Consider the following 17,396-nt stretch of genomic DNA (forward strand, 5'->3'; position numbering starts at 1 on the left):
CGAAACAGGTAACGTTGGGCTAATCGAGTTGATATTCGTAAAAACATGGCAGTTGTGTGCTTTTAAACAACAGATAACACTTAAATAAAAAATAATTTAATATAATTAACTTACAGTTTAGACGCAAGATTTGTCAGTTATTTTGCTTTTAAACAACAGATATTATTTAATCCACAAATGAATTCATTTGCTTAGATTGCAACATCATAAGTTAGCGGGTCAAAGAGTTGGTTGAGGGATTTGATGGCTCAGTTGTAATTTGGATGTATTGTAATTCTGTTCTTGCTATTTCTGCAATTCCTTTATTTGGCAGAAATACGTTTGGGGGACCGGAACTAATGTAGCTATACTTTAAAATATTAACAGTACCAAGTGGCAAAGAGATAATGCTTGAAATTTTGATTTTTAAGAAGACCTTTACCCTCAGATTCACATAGGAGTAGCCTTTCACATTGTTCCACTAAAGTGTAAACAATACAATTTTTATCAGTAGCATATCATTGTTTTATCATTAAAAACCATCTTTACGTGACATTGTTCTTTTTTTCCTTTGCAATAAATACCACTTCCTGCTACTTTGTTGCAACTGTAGACAATTTTTCTGTGACTAATGTGTCCAAACACTTCTTTTTTTCTTTTTTTTTTGTGAAACTACTGTAAGTTTAAACAATTATATTTTTCGGGGACATTAATGAAATGGCACTTGTGGGCATTGAGGGTTTTGTATGTACAACATATCATCATATTTGAATAAACAATGCCATCTCTGGTTATCTGTTTTTTTTTTGTTTTTTTTTTAATCAATGTGTTTTTGATAAAACATTTCAGTGCATAATAGACACTTCCACAGGGCATATGAAAATCTTGACTTTTTGTGTGTGTGTGTGTGTGTGTGTGTGTGTGTGTGTGTGTGTGTGTGTGTGTGTGTGTGTGTGTGTTTTAGTGGTATAGCTATCTGTACACTCCAACCCAAACATACCATAAGACAACAAAACAATAAGATGTGAAAAAGCTACTTTTAATTAAATCCATAGTAAAATGAAACTGCACCTCCAGTCAAAATTAATCAGAAGGATCATATTAAAAGGCGGATTATAGTACAGAATGTTTTTTCTCATGGTGATGTACATTTGATGAATCAGCACATACATGGAACAACCTTTAATGAGGGTGAACTGAGAGGTTCATTTCAACTGTACGATTCTCCACATAAAAAAGTAACATATACACATTTGAAATTCTCATTTTAAAAAATACATTATGATACTGGACACTGAGTTAAGTTAACCAAGTTAAAAGAAGGGCTAGGTGAAAAAAAAAAAAAAATGAGGCAAAACAGAGTTGGAAATGAATTAAGGCAAAAAACAGATGAAGACCGAGACGGGAGAAAAAGAAATGTGGGTCAGTGTACTTTGCGTTTCCTTTTTTTTGTCTTCTTGTCTTTCTTCTTGCCAGCGCATTTCACACAGAACCACGGCTGGTCCTCTGGAGGGGCGGCTACAATACCCACACAGGGCCTGAAAGAGACAGAAAGAGAGATAGAGGAGTGTCAATTACAACATTAACTTGAATGATATCGATCTGTATGATGAACAACACAACTTATGTGGCAACTTTGTATTTTTCATATATTTCGACAAATTCAAAATTGAGAAGCAAAAAAACTCTTTCATATATGAAAATACTTGATCATTCGAACCATCAAAAAATCTCCTTTTATCATGAAAGAGACACAATTTGTTCTGTGCACGTTTGTGTATTTTTGATCTTTGAGCGAAGCGCATGAAAAAGATGATTCCCTAAAAGCTTTACAGTAATGCCAGGCAATCTAGGCTCGGTTTTAGTTTTTTTTTTTCTTTTTTTTTCGTCTGTTTGATTGGCACTTCCTCTGTGTTTTGAGGTGTGTGGCTTTTGAAATGACATGAAAGAGAATTAGTGTAAAATATAGCAGCCTTGTAACTTTAATTACAATCAAAACACTGCATTTTGTACTTGTATGTAAAAAGAAGTCTGACCTAAAATGTCTTGTGCACTGCATAAGATGAATAAAGACACAACTATATGACTTCACCTGAAGTCAAGATGAAATAAAAACTGAGACAACTCCCTTACAGATAAAATTTTAGTCCTGTCTACATTTTTTTTAGTCCTGTCTTACATACTTTTATGCTGTAGAACATTCTGATTCCTCAGAAAATGTCATGTTGGCAAATGTCACAAACAAAAAACATGTTTAGTGTTGACTTTACTGAAGAGAGGGATAAATATGGTGTGTGTGTAATGTAAGAGAAGCTGAAAAAGGCTTTTACCAGTGATACCAGTCGTCACACTCGTCGCATCCGATCATGGGACTGCCGTCATCAGGTTTATTACATCCTGGGCAAATCCATATCTTATTACCCCATTCATCCCGAATCTGTGATGAACAAAAACACAAGCATCAATCAAACAAATCTAACAAACTTAACACTTCTGGCACTGGTCAAAAAGAGAAGTGAAAACAAGTTATATACTATTATAGACACGTCACAACCTATGTATATCGAGTCGGAGGTCTCACTGAGCCGTTTAAACCATTAAAATGGTTTCCTGTTTTCAAAACTGCTTCCTGTTTTCAATGAAACCTCAGCTTTCAAAATCTTATTTTTGACTTGAGAACACTTAAGAAAACACTTAGGAATTTTAGCCAGAAAAAAACTTGTGTCACATAAATGTGTGCACATCACAAAAATTTTAATATAATTAAACATATGAAATATGTGTTATATATGCATTATATTTTAAATGTTACTAATGCCATACTAATCAATTATTAAATGGTAATTTAGATAGATAAATCTAATTCAGTCAAATGATGTCTAAAAATGTTCAAATATCTAAAAAAAAAATCCAATTTGTAGTTCAGTGCATAAAATTTAAAAAATGTGTTCCTTTGTCAAAAAGAATAAAAACAATGAAGCTCATGCATATATATTGATGTAATGTATATTTGCTTGACTGTAAATTGTAACTATATTATTTGGCAGAAAAATATTTATTGTGATATTAATCATAAATTAATATAAATACAAAACGAAATTATGAAATTATAAGGTTTAATACACAATGCAGTAATTCATTTCTGAGTGTATATGTGAGACTTACCACGTATGCACTGACGGTCTCCGTGACAACGCTGCATCCCCGTGCTTTGGCCTGGCTGGGTGGCTGCAGAATGGGGGCGGCTGGGGGTGGAGGGGGCAGGACAGGAGGAAGGCGGGGTGGAGGTGCTACAGGAGCTGGGGCAGGTGGAGGGGGAGCAGGAGGGGAACGCATCCGTGCTCCTGGACTGGACCTGGCCACTGGGGTCCGTGGTGGTGGAGGTGTGGGTTCTGATTCTGGGACCACCTTACTGATCACACTGGTGAAGAAAGAAAGAGAAAAAGAGGAAGTTAAGAATGGTTACACACTTTACAATTTAATTTATTTATATCATTGAATGAGTTGTTTATTGTACTTGTGTTATATATAATTACACTATAAGGTCCAATTCTCACTATTAACTAACTATTAACTATGACTTTGGCCTCAATAAACTACTAATTTGCTGCTTATTAATAGTAAGGTACTTGTTAAATTTGAGTATGTGGTAGAATTAAGGGATCTAAAATATGATCATGCAGAATAAGGGATTAATATGTGCTTTATAAGTACTAATAAACAGCCAATATGCTAGTAATATGCATGCTTATTAACAGTGAGAATTGATTCTTAAAATAAATTTTTAGTTAAAATGAAAATAGTTGTTTTTTTCCCTCACATTTTGTACATTCATCGTACATGCATTTGTACAAAAACTGGTAACGTAAATATTTTTGTTGCAGTTTTTTGTAAAAAATAAAAAATAAAATAACCTTATATCATGCAATATAATTTTTATATGGCTAAAATCCAATATTATGGACAGTATTATAAATTAGCTCTTCTGTTTGATTGTGAATAAATCAGCCAACCAATAAATAAAATAAACAATATTAAATAAACAATTATTAAATGAATTAACAGTTTGGATTATTTATTTTAAATAAATAACATTTGTAAAAAATAAAACCTACATCAAAATATTATGACTAAGTATTAATATATATGAAAAGTTGTTCATATTAAATCTCTAAAAGAATGAGTAAACAACATACCATGTTTTTTTTTTTTATCTATTTTTTGATGCCATACTTTTGCCTGTATATTGTAAACAGTAAGCAGTTCATATGTTATATTATTTCAATATCAGCTAATATTGGCCGATATTTTCACCAATATATTGAGGATCCTTAATAATTATAAACTGGCAATAGACAAGAACTGTTCGTCTTTTAAATGCTGCCTGACAAACTGATTAAACCCTGCTGTTGCTGAGTAACAGGTTGATTGACAGGCTTGGAGAGAGTGGACAGCGGCGCTTGCTGTGGTATTGACCCTGAGAAGGGCGTGTCAAACGGTCAGCTCTGATTACACACACAGACATTCATTATTTATGCTTCATCTGACTGACACACCCACCCACACCACAACCATGCAGAGGGCTCCCTCTCGGGGCAAAGATGGTGTGGGGTATGTCCTGTCTAGGATGTGACCTCAGGACCTTTCAGGGGTCAAAGATCACCTGTGCCAATGATTCTACTTGCATCAAAGGAGTTTCTGTTGAGATCTAACAAAAATGTAGACTGTAATGCTTTTTGCTGATACATTGATATACTGTGCATCCCTAACATCGTTCAAGCTAAAATACAAGTTAAACAAAACAACATCTAAAGCTTTGTGTTTATGTAAAACACAAGGACAGACATAAAAACACATTTTCCTCTTGAAAGGACTGCTGATTGTGTTTTTCTACACATAAAACTACAGGTGCAAAAAAAAAAGCACAACACAGGCAACATCAGAGGCACGACACTCACTCCCAGGATGAGAATAAAGGGCTTCCTGTACAAACAGACACACTCATAGACGTAAACACTAATGTTTCCTGTCCTGCATGCAGGTGGAACTGAAGAGGTGAGGAAAAAATTCAAAAGCACAGTCAAAACACTGTGCAGACGCTATACTTTGTGAGTCTAAATCACAGTGGCCATTAAAGCGACATCAGTCACATGTAGACGTTCAGGAATCAGTAATCGCCTTACCTGTAGTATGGCGCTGTGTGTGTGAGGGGGTTAAGTGGTGTGAACACTGGTGCTATTGATAGGAGTGTGCAGGAGGGGGCCATGATGTGGTGTGTGTGTATGTGCGTTTGCCCCCCTCCAAGACCTCATGGGCCGTCTGGGACTGGTCACAAGACCCAAATCCTGAAACTCACACCTGTGCACAGACTCAGAGACTCTGACCACACAGAAAGCTGCCTGATACTCACAACCCTTCGTGTGTGTGTGTGGGGTACTTACATCTTGTCTTGTCCAGCACCCACTCTGAGGGTCAGTCGAGGTATGACAGGAGACGGTGGAACAGCGGGAAGAACATCAGCCTAATCCGTGACAAAAATCATTAGAAAAATATATAATTTCAGGTCAGGTCAATGGGAATTTGACATGCTTCTTGGTGAATTCAGACAACAGCTTATAATACACAGCAGAAAAGAACAGGAAAAAAAAATGACTCAATATGAAAATAAGCTGTGATATAATTAGCTTCAATACTGGTTTTAAAATACTAAATTATAATGAAATAAAAATATAAAAATCCATATAATTCAAAACAATGGCCTAATAGATACATAACTGTCTGTTACTCTAAAATTGTAAGTAAGAACATCAAAAGTCAGCTATTAAAATACAAATCAGCTGCTAATAGGGACAAGACCACGCGGCTTCACCTCAGACACTGATGGACAACATAGTGTCCTGCTAATCCATTTTAGCTAGCAGCAGGGTCAGTCCTCCTGAAAAGCCCTTCATGTACACACACCTCTGATGCTGGCAGTAGTGTGTCCTGTCTGAGGCCATGGAGGCAGGGATGAACGGAGAGAGGGGTACGAACAGACCCCAGAACAGACATAAAAACAGCAGAATGGGATGAGGAGCAGAACAAAGCGCTTGAGAGATGGAGGAGATGATAGCGAAGGGACGGATAACGCGGCGCTGGTGGAGGAGACCGATGTAGAGTGTGTCTCGGGGGTTTTTCCAAGGCTTAACGAGAGTGAGGTGCTCTTTGTTTATGTTTGTGTTGGGGAGAACCCCTGCCGCTGTGGCGCTTTTGTCCGCCCAGATCCCCCATAATGCCGCTGCACTAATTGTTTAACACAGAAACATGTCTTCTCTCTCTTTAATGTTTTTGTTTTTATTGTTGCGCCGCGCATTCATTACAAAACCTTTGTGGATTTGGAGACTCCTCCCTGTGTCCCGCTCACTCTCTCTCTCTCTCTCTCTGCCACCCCATCCTCTCTCTTTCTCTATGTTTTTCACGTCCTTTCTTCTATGGAAATGGGGGAACGTAAGTATCAGCAGAATTGAGAGGATGGCTGGCAGGTTGCATCATTTGGAGAGAATAGGAGCGTTAGAAGCCGTGTTAGCCACTGCATTAGCATATATGCATGAACAAACCTGGCGAGTGACGCCAAAAAAAACAAAAAAATGTCTGGAGGTATGCCTGCGCTCGCAATTCTCCTTCTCCGATTCACTTTCAGATCTGATTGTCCCAAATGGATGGCTTTAACCATGACTATCACACGTCTCTTCTAGCGATATGTGCTTGGGAAAGCACCCCGATTGCTCCTATATACGGGTTACACTATACAAGGGCTGTAACTCTAACCTGTCATAAAAGATTTATCAGCAGTTTGTACTTCAGTTGATTAGAGGAGCTCTTGAGTTAACACTGGACTCGGCACAATGAATTTTAGACTGCCGTGTTAATCTATGGGAAACTCCTCTGAGAGAAACAGGCAAAACAAACTTGTTTCATATGGTACCAGTGCTTCCTGCTTGGCTATTCAACAGTGGCGCTGCTTAATCTACTGCACCGCGGCAAAAGAAATTATATTTTCACTGAGTTGTGACATTGCAGTCTGAATCGAATGTGATGAAATGAAGAGTTGGTGGTACATAATAATACAAAGACATTAAACAGATTCTTAAAAACTGGTTTAGCTTCAGATTATTACTTTGGAGTCAAATGGTGACTTGACTAGTTAAATTGTTTATTATACAATTAAAGAAAAGGCATGACTGTTTTTATCCATTAGGAATTGATCTCAACCAACATGAAAGGAGATGGTTGGGCAACAAGGCGGTAAAAATATTTGTGACATCATTCTAAAAAAGGTAAAGTCTTCCTGAGGAAGAACGAGTGGTTTAATTTTGACTAGAAACATGCATGAAAAAAGAAAACAGCGTCAATTCTGATTTCACATTGACTTTAAGTAAGAAATGAATTAGGTAAAATGACTCAAGTTAACGGCTGGAATGAGTCTTACATATTGCTTACTGAATTTGTCCAAACGGTTAAAGGGATACTCCACCCCAAAATGAAAATTTAGTTATTAATCACTTACCCCCATGTCGTTCCAAACCCGTAAAAGCTTTGTTCACAATTTAAGATATTTTGGATGAAAACCGGGAGGCTTGTGACTGTCTCATAGACTGCCAAGTAAATAACAGTGTCAAGGTCCAGAAAAGTATGGAAAGCAGCGTCAGAATAGTCCATCTGCCATCAGTGATTCAACCGTAACGTTATGAAGCGACGAGAATACTTTTTGTACACGAAGAAAACAAAAATAATGACTTTATTCAACAATTCGTCTCCTCTGTGTCTCTCCGCAGAGACCTTGACAGTGTAATATACTTGGCAGTTAATGAGACAGTCACAAGCCTCCTGGTTTTCATCCAAAATATCTTAAACTGTGTTCTGAAGACAAACGAAGCTTTTACAGGTTTGGAACGACATGAGGGTAAGTGATTAATAACAAGATTTTCATTTTGGGGTGGAGTATCCCTTTAATGAATGAACAACTAACTCATGTACTGACTGGATAAAAATATATATATTTTTTAAATACATTTATTAAAAACATTTAAATGCAAAGTATTTTACAAAACAAATTGTATTGTACATAGTTTAGAAAATAGTTAAAATAGCAGTAGGACTTGCAGTATGTAGTAACAAAATGCTGCTAGGTTTAGTATAGATTTTAAGTTTTTAACAGTCATTAAAGTTGTAGTTTTAAAATGCAAATAACTTCAGATTGTGATATCTCTCACTTGAAAGGACGACACCTGTGTTTTCTAACCACAGTCGGGCAATAGGGAGCAGCCGTCCAACACCAAGGCCTTTCAACCTCCCTAAGGAAGGAGCTAAGGCCGTGGGTCTTAACGATAAGGCCTGTGTACGTGTGTGTGCACGTCTGTAAGAGCGAACGTGTGTGCACACACTCAGGGTGACCCACAATAGCAGGACGAGATAGTACTATCTGCTTATGTTAATTAGTCTTTAAGTGGTTGAGGAGGGGGCAGCAATGTCTTTCTCCCTAAAAGTGCCCCGTCCTACTTAACCTACTCCTATCACGATTAGGCCCACTCATTCAAACACACACTGCACGTGCACCCAACATAAATGGCTGCGGGATCGCGCAAATTGATTAATCAGCTTCTAAATGGATGTAAAGTGCTATAGCTGGTGTGACCTGGAGAACAGCGTCGCTCTTTAAAAGCTCTATGAGCAAAAGAACCGATAACGAAAAAGTGAAAAAGGAATTCTCTAAATTTTACAAGAGCGTGATACCATAAAGCACAATGCAATTAAATATGATACAAAGGTCCTTTTATGCCGTCATGCAAAGAGTCAATGTTCAATACGGGCGGAGATTAGAAGGTGAGGAGACTTCTCAGGTTGCAGGATGGAATTTGAATCGAAATCCCTTTGGATGCTTTTACAGGCAATATTTAAAATAAAGAGTTCAAACCCAGGGGTAAATTCAAAGCCCATGTTCATCTTTTACCATTTCTATTCATACTTAAGATCCTGTCTCTGCATTTTGAAAATATTTCATGTAGTTACGGCATTCATGTCAGCCCTGGAATGTCTTCAAGATTCACAGATGAGGGTATCACGCAGAAGCACTGTGTATATCTTGGCCATCACAGAATCCCCAACATTACTAATAGGTTTGCCGCAACAGCTTGAGATTGTCTACTACACTGGACAATCCAAATCTATTTACCGTTTTCAGAAGTACGGTAGCACAAACACTTGGAGTATGTCAGAAATAGATAGAGGCAACTGTTCATGATGACTCATCGTGCCACATCCAGTGTAGACAGATTCACAGATATTAATGCATCACGTCGCTCGTGTTTAATGTAACGACACAGTGTAAAGCTTATGAGACTAATTAATTAATAATTTTACTTCTTGGCTGACATCCACAATCTTTTTCCATACAACCTAGGGCTGGGCAACAAACAATATTATTTGCAAACACGATTTTTGAATACAAATTTGTATTAAATTATAAAACAGAATCCTGAAAAAAAAAAAAAAAGAATTTAAGGAATAATAAAGTGGATTTTATGAAACCCTAAATTATGTTTACATTCATTCTCAAAGTATAACAATCATGTGGAAAGGTTTTCATTCCTCATTAATTGTGAATGAATATGGTGATAAATATCAATATCACATGATATGGGGAAAAATATTGTGATATTTTTGCCCTAATACAACCTCACACCACTTTTCATGATCCAAAAATTTACAGTGAATAAAATCAAGTCCATGCCTATTTTTTATTTTTTTTTTCGTTTTGTTTCAATCCGCAACACATGAAGTTGGCTGCAAATGCCATTTCATTTTGACTTTAACCATTTGCCTCTTGTTTTTAAGTGAGCAACTAAGGACTAACTAAAGACTGGGGACCCATTGATAGAAAAAAAATGGCCCAATCTCTTTCTCTTATTTCCATCTCTCTCTACACTGTATCGTTTGTTTCCACTTTTGCTCCCATCTCTCCTCTCTCTCCTGCCATCATTCTCTCTCAATTTCTGTGATTCTGTGTTTGGTAGCAGTAGTTCCGACGCAGTTCTCAGGAAACAGCACTGGATGTTGTGGTTAAGGTCCAGAGATAGCAGATTGCATTGTGGTCCCACAGCACTGGCATTGTGGCTGGATTTGTCCGGTTTTATGTAAACGCAATACTCTTTTCACCTGAACTAATACAACCAGTGGCGTAAAACCCCTTACTGCTACCGACGGCATTTTTCTGCTAATCTCTACGGATTTAAGTCCCTTGCACACATACCTCAGGCCAACGACTGATAACCCCTTCAGCTCTCTCCCTCTCTTTTTTTCCTCATTCCTCTCACTCCCTTGTCTCTTTTTCTTTTCTCCTGGATGGCAGCAAAGCAGCCTTGCAAAAAATTAAAGTGATAGAAAGATTTAAGCAGGTGGAGAACGAGAGAAATCACTTTCTCAATCCCATCTCCCGGTGGCAGCAGGAGACAGAGAAAAAGATGGAGAGAAAAAGAGAGTGCGGGGGTCAGGGATTCAGGTAACGAAAGAAAAAGAGACAGAAAGCAGGAAAAATGGAATTCCGCAGCAGTTCAAATCAATTCAAGCTGCTCTGATGTGGTGTACATACATTATCACTGTCATTGGACGGGGAAAATCGATTGGAGGATGAGTTTGATAAAGAAGAACTTGCACACTCTTTTGCTCAAGCTCTTTTGCAGTCACACATACATATACATGCTGTAAAATGGGGTATGAATTAGGTAAACAGAGGCTTTGAGGTGTTTTATCCCTTGTTTGATTTGCACACAGATTGATAGCCTATTGTGTATGTGTGTGTGTGCACAGGGGCTCCATGCAAGGAGCAGGATTCCAGGGACAAATTGACCGGAAAAGACGGAAATGTAAATGTAGCTCAGCGATCTACCTCTGATCTCAAAGGTACACACACAAGGACACACAGACAGAAAGATACACACACAAACATCGCTAGTAACAGGGCCAGCTAGTAAATCTATCTGTGTGACTCTCTTGTGTATTGCATTATTGATGCTGCATCTGATAGTCATATTGAATTCATGTGGAAGTTTTATGAATGGCCTATGTGGCCTTATTTAGCTGGCATTTAGTGATGAGTACATCATGCAGTTGCATATCCATATGATGCAAAGTTGTGTACAGGTATACCTTGTTGCCGCTGCATATTGAACCTCAGAAACATGAGGTTACAGATATATATTTGTTTGAAGCTGTTAAGATCATTCCATGTTGACTTTTAACTAGTTTTCAGCAAAAAGACTAACTTTCTTTCCAACAAAGTGCAGCGTAGCATAAAAAAATTCAATTCTTTTAAGAATCAATTTAAGTGAATCAATTTGTTTAGGAAGGCTCAAGTAAATGAATCTGTTCACAACATTTGTGTTTTCAATATCTGTTATATAAACTGGGGTGTTTTCTTGTTTTTTTCTTGAGGTGGAGCAATATAGAAAGATGTTGCAATGTAGCTAGCTACTTTTTGTTAGTAGACTGTAGTGTAGCTTTTGGTGTAAGCAGTGACAGCAGCTTTCAGAGTACAGCGTGAGACCAGGGACTTTGTAAGTGCTAGGGCATCTTACCAATAAACTTGATTTCTCAAGTTTTGGCTTGTCTTTCTCCTTTTCCTTAGTCTTTTCTTTCTTCTCTTTGTCTTTCTTCTTTTCTTCTTTATCTCGCTCCTTCTCCCTTGGCCGTTCTTTCTCTCGTTCTTTTTCACGCTCCTTCTCTCTATCTTTCTCCTTCTCTTTTTTCTTCTTCTTCTCTTTCTTGTCCTTCTTCTTGTCCTTGTCTTTGCTCTTGGTATCCTTGGGGTGCGGGAACAATTTATCAGGGAGAATTGGTGGCAGAGGGGGCAACATTGGGACTCGTAGGCAGGTCTGGGGGCTGAAGAGTGGGCTGGTGGCGCCAATTGCAGTGGCAAAGTCTTTGGTTCCTTGAGATATCCTCTTCTCCTCCTTGCCTCGCTCCTTGCCCTTGTCTCGTTTCTCTTTCTCTTTCTTGCTTTTCTCTTTATCTTTCTTCTTGTCCTTGTGCTTGTCCTTCTCTTTCTTCCCGCTAATGATATCTCTCCGCTCTTCACCTACAACTCCTAGCGATAGCTCTGGCCAGAGCATCTTGTTCTCCTCTACCTGCCCTCGCTCCTTTTCTCGCTTCTTCTCCTTGTTCTTGTCCTTGTTCTTTCCTTTCTCTTTGCCCTTCTCCTTGAGTCGCTCCTTGTCTTTCTTCTTCAACTTGGCCCTGATGTCCTTCTTGAGTTTCTTCTTCAGAAGGCTACCGGTAGGTGGGTCTTTCCGTTCCTGGGGAGGTTTGAGAGGTGGCGGCGGTGTGGGAGGTGAGTCAGGTGGGGACGACAAGTAAGTGGGTTCTGGAGGTGAAAGACTTGGGGTCTGAATGGGCTTTTGAGCCTGACTGGCCTTTCGGATGACCTCGTCTATAGAGTCATCCATCGTCCAGCGGTTGGGTGGGTTGAGATTTGGGGGAACTGGTGGAAGTGGGTGTTTTCCGATGAGAGATTGTGGAGGTTTGATGAGGCTAAGTATATGTTTGGGTGCAGGTTTTGGAGGGTTTGGCCCCTCAATGTCTGAGTCCGAGTCGTAAGCAAAAGGGTCCGATGTGCCATCTCCATCTGCACAAGCACGTGCAATCACAGCAGCAATAGAGTTCTCAATATCCTCGTCTCCTGTATCATGAGCTCTGAACTGGCCATCACGAGAACTATCATCTCCAAGTGGTCCAGCCCAACCACGTCCAGTTGCACCCAAATGGGCAGGGCTTGGCCTTGGGCTACGTGGGCTTTTGGGCCTAGCGGGTGACCTCTTTCCTGCCTTCTGATTGGTCTTGGGTGGGGTTAATATAAGTGGTCGCCCCAATACACCAATGGGTGCAGAACCACCACCTCTTTTGGGTGATTTGTTCTTCTGCCGTGCGGGAGAAGGCGAGGGCAGTTTCGGCTTGTGTCCAGGTGTAGGAGGTGCCAAAGGAGGTCGGGGTAATTCAGGGGAGAGAGGAGGGGAGGGGGAATGCGGCATGTGTTGGGAATTGAGGGAACTGAGAGGTTCACGTGGCTCATAACTCCATTCGGGGCTAACGCCAGGTTTTGTGCTCAGGCGGGGTCTCTTGGTGGCAGGTAATAGACCCTCAGGCCTGGGACTCTGTCCGCCGTGACAACTAAGCCAGTTCTCATCATTCTCCTCTTCCTCACCATCCTCTTCCTCACCCAGGGAGACCTGCATGGCCTCAGCAGAAGTGCCCATATCTGCAGGAACCGGCTCCTCCTCTTCCTCATCTGCCAGAAGGAAAAGTACAAATATTAATTACATCCAGCCAGAATTTCCAAAAAGCAAGAACAGAGAGCTGAGAAACGGGATCAGATAATTATGTAAGCTAGAGTGAAAACCCCTGATTCAGCCATGTTTTGTAAATATTACAGAAAATAAGAAAGAACATGACAGATAAAAATAAGTAAAAGGGCAATATTGACATGAGCAATATTAACAGAGAGGGAACATCTCAGGGTGGAATGGAGGGCGGATATCAGAGCAACAGATCAAAATCATCCACACCTGATTACACAGCAGAACAACAGCGCAAACAAGATACACACACACACAAAATCAGACCCACATCCAAGTGCAGAAGCAATCTCTAGTTAAATCAAACTTTTTTTTAATGTCTCCAAGCACTCCAAATGCACACACATACTACACACCAGGGTGGTGTGATACCAGTTAACCAGTGGTAATCTGGCCACTGCAACTCTCTGCACCACAATAGATGACAGGAAGTGCAGGCAGGGCCCTCTGACACTCTCTATTATAAATAGTGTAATCTATATGGTAATATTGTTGTATTCTATAAGCGCAGAATGGGGATAAGATAACATTGTGACTTTAGGCTTTCTTCCGACCAGTGGAATGGTAATAGTTATCAAAGGTTATTTGGGAATGACACGTCGGCTGCTCTCTGATTGGCTGGAGCCGGTTATTTATGATACAAATTACGATAAAGATGATGTCTCTTCTGCGTCGGTCGCTCTCCCTCTCCTTGGCCCTCTCGCACAATAAATTGCTATCGTTAATCATGGGAAGGCTTTGTGCCGGCGTGATTACCACGCCAGCGCCGTAATAAGAATTTTTATTTAAAGGAAGAATATGGATTTGTCATCGCCTCCTCAGCATGAAGTAAAGTGACAGTATTTCACGACGCTGACATTTAATTTGTATGGGGGAAAAAAAGGCAGCATGGGTGATATTTGCATTTTATGGCTCCATCCTCCATTTCCTTTATTCTTGGAATAGAAGTACTCTCTCTTTTCTTTAACAAAATTGGACGTTTCCAAGACCAAGGTACAAAAAAATAGAGTCTAAAACTCTTAGAAATTAAGTCATTTTTTTATCCACCAAATGGTCAGTATAAAGAGGTGCTTAACCTTCAGGAAATGTTATTCATCCACTAAAAGTCAAACTAAAAAGTTTTAACATTCATTTAATGAAATGAAACAACAGAATGGGTGACTCATTACTTATTTAGGAGCAAATTGGTTTGTAGTTAATGATCAAATTATATTTTCCTATAATTAAATAAAACGATTTGTTCTTTTAATTAACTTTTTAAAGGTTTAGCTTAATGAATGTCGCTAACACTAAATTTTATATACATACTGTAAGTTTTACACAAATGCTATTTAGAAAGTGTCCAAATCATTACATAGGTGAAAATGGTGTGGATTTTTTTGCATTAGGATGAAAATCATGTGCCAACAGGGTCATAACTTAATATTACATTTTCAGCAATTAAAATGAATCTAATTGGGTGGGGTGGATAAGATGTTTAAAACTACTTTTTATTTTATATGTCAATCATATGGTAATAATAATTAACTAATTAAAAATATAGTTATTTTATAATAGTCGTAGTTCTTAGTATACATGGGATTTGTGCCAAAATCAACAACATCATACTTAAGTCCCACAAATTACATGAAAATCAGTGTGTGTGAAACAAAGTGCTCACAGGAGGGACTGAAATGAGAGATATCTGCAAATGTGTGTGATCATTTTCAGACATCAGGCCTCTACTTGTCCGTCCAGTGGAGAAACAGCTCAGTTTTCACGTTCAACCAGTTTCTCTTTCATCTGATATCAAAAATATCACTCCCTCGTTCCCATTTCATTTGCCACTGCTGAAGAAAAGCACGGATTTGTACACTTGCACACATAAACACAGCGCTTAATTGATTGTGTCACTTACAAATGCGAATAAGACTAAAGACAGGGAGTGATAACGGGAGAAAGCCACTGCGCCAAAAATGGGGTACATGGGAATGAAAACAAGCTTACACACACATTGTGAAGTAATTAAAATGGATAGATAAGAAAAAGAGTGAATGAGAAGAGAGAAAGAGCTGTCAATTTACTGGAGTCCAATGTCTATTGCAACTAACCAGCTTTCTCATACTGATACACACGAACACACACACACACACACACACACACACACAAATAGTTAGGTATGGTAAGAGAGCGACTCATATCACTTTCATTAAAATCTCCCCCACCCCTCCCATTGTGGTACATTAAAAAGGAAAAGTTGGATTAAGCCCTACTGCAATTAAAAGCAGCTCATTTATTGGGGGGCTCCAATCAATGGAGAGCGCGAGAAGCAGGCTAAACGAGAAGAGATAAGATGCGTTTAATGTTCCAATTCCGCACAGCCTCTGTGCAGGACAATTACTAACATCTGAGAGTGTCCAGTGTGCATGTGCAAAAAAAGAAAAAGAAAAGAAAAATCAACCTGTAGGTGTGTTTCATGGAGGAGAAATCTACGCCACACAAAGATTCCCAAAACACCTTATACCAGTTTAATTGCAATCATAAGTTATCACAAAAAAATAAAAAATAATTAATACTAATCAAGGATAATAATAAGTTGGTCTTCTTTCATTAATTGTTTCACCACTGAAATCTAGTTTTTTACATGACATCATAAAGGCCACTTAACTTTCAACCAATGGGGGCTGAGAACATTTCATGATGCGAGTAATCCTCCACAATTGACTGCAAACTCAAGGTGCATTCCATTCGACCGTAAGAGGTCTGCGAAGTGGACTTCACAGGGTATTCTGCCATTTTAAAGGTGCTGTATGTAGAATTGACACTGAGTGGTTGAACTACATATTGCAGTCCAAATTCAAAATATTGGAGAAGGTTTTTTTCACCCAGCCCCTCCTCCTCAGACTTGACGCACACGCAGGTTGCCAGATTGATGACACCAACAAGAACAAGCGCACTTGTGATGAATCAAATGAAATATGCTGTGTTTTCCGCCAACTGGCAACCCGGGGTGCCGAAATACAATTGGGCAAACTGGCAGTTGGTGGGTTTCACAGACCAAAACAGAGACTGTTATTCCGGCCCGGAACGCACATTTTCAAAGGAGAATAACTGACTGTAGCATTGTTTTTCAGATAAACAAGTATGTTAACTTAGCATGTTTTTGAAATATCTGCAAACATATTATGGTATTTTTATGCTTTAGTAGAGTCAAAAACTTACAAACAGCACCTTTAAGTGAGATTCCAATTCGAAGGGAGCGAACATGTTCAGTTCGAAGGGCACTGCGAACAGCATAGGGAATAAGGGAACATCGATACATCTCTTCACAGGAATTGGAGAGGGAAAAAAAAAATTTAAATCACCCAACTGTCATTGCGCACCACGTCAGCAGTTGGAGAACTAACGATAAAGCAGAGGCGTTGAAAGAATTTTTAAAAAAGGCTCCACAATGGAGGGGTTGCAATATATGTTGTTATTATTATTCAAATGAGAGTACATATGAATGGTTATGGCGATTAATGTTACATTTGTACCTTCAAATTCAACTTTTCAATTCCTGGTTGAAAAAAAAAATTCAAGTTCTGTCCTAGTTTTTTTTTTTTTTTTACCCAAATCATATGCATGCACAAGAGTTTTTCTTGAACATTTGTACACTATTAACAATCTAAACAGATAAATTACAACATATAATTAAAATAGAATCATTCAAAAACATCTTACGTATAAACAGATTTTTCAGCAATAAAGTAAGCAATCTACTTCATTGTCTAAATCATGTTAAAACCAGGTGACAATATCTGTACTAAATATTACCATTTGTATAGTTCATCTGTATAGTTCAATAGACTGACAGTAAAAATGATTTATTTTTTTATTATTTCTAATTCAGAATGTACACTCTTTTATACCGGGTTTCCAAAAATATTAAGCACTTATTGATTATTTTACTGTACGATATACTGCATTGATTCCCGATTTTACTAGTAGCTTTAAAATTAAAGATTGGAGTATAGTTCGAATGCTAATTTAAATAAGACAAAACGGTACTGA

At 38.6% G+C, this 17,396-nt stretch overlaps 1 protein-coding gene across 1 annotated transcript in view; it reads right to left on the reverse strand.

The window, feature by feature from the left end:
- Positions 1–997: 997 nt before the first annotated feature.
- LOC109064992 (transcription initiation factor TFIID subunit 3-like) overlaps positions 998–17,396 on the reverse strand; it is a 44,121-nt gene continuing 27,722 nt past the window's right edge. Inside the window, exons 2-6 of the mRNA XM_042743044.1 lie at positions 11,592–13,297; positions 5,421–5,500; positions 3,145–3,400; positions 2,310–2,416; positions 998–1,517 (exon numbers count right to left, since the gene is read on the reverse strand). Coding sequence (XP_042598978.1) covers positions 1,403–1,517; positions 2,310–2,416; positions 3,145–3,400; positions 5,421–5,500; positions 11,592–13,297 — 2,264 coding nt within the window. The 3' untranslated portion in view covers positions 998–1,402. The remainder of the gene's footprint in view (positions 1,518–2,309; positions 2,417–3,144; positions 3,401–5,420; positions 5,501–11,591; positions 13,298–17,396) is intronic.

The sequence above is a fragment of the Cyprinus carpio genome, chromosome A4, assembly GCF_018340385.1.
Source record: "Cyprinus carpio isolate SPL01 chromosome A4, ASM1834038v1, whole genome shotgun sequence".
Classification (NCBI taxonomy): Eukaryota; Metazoa; Chordata; class Actinopteri; order Cypriniformes; family Cyprinidae; genus Cyprinus; species Cyprinus carpio.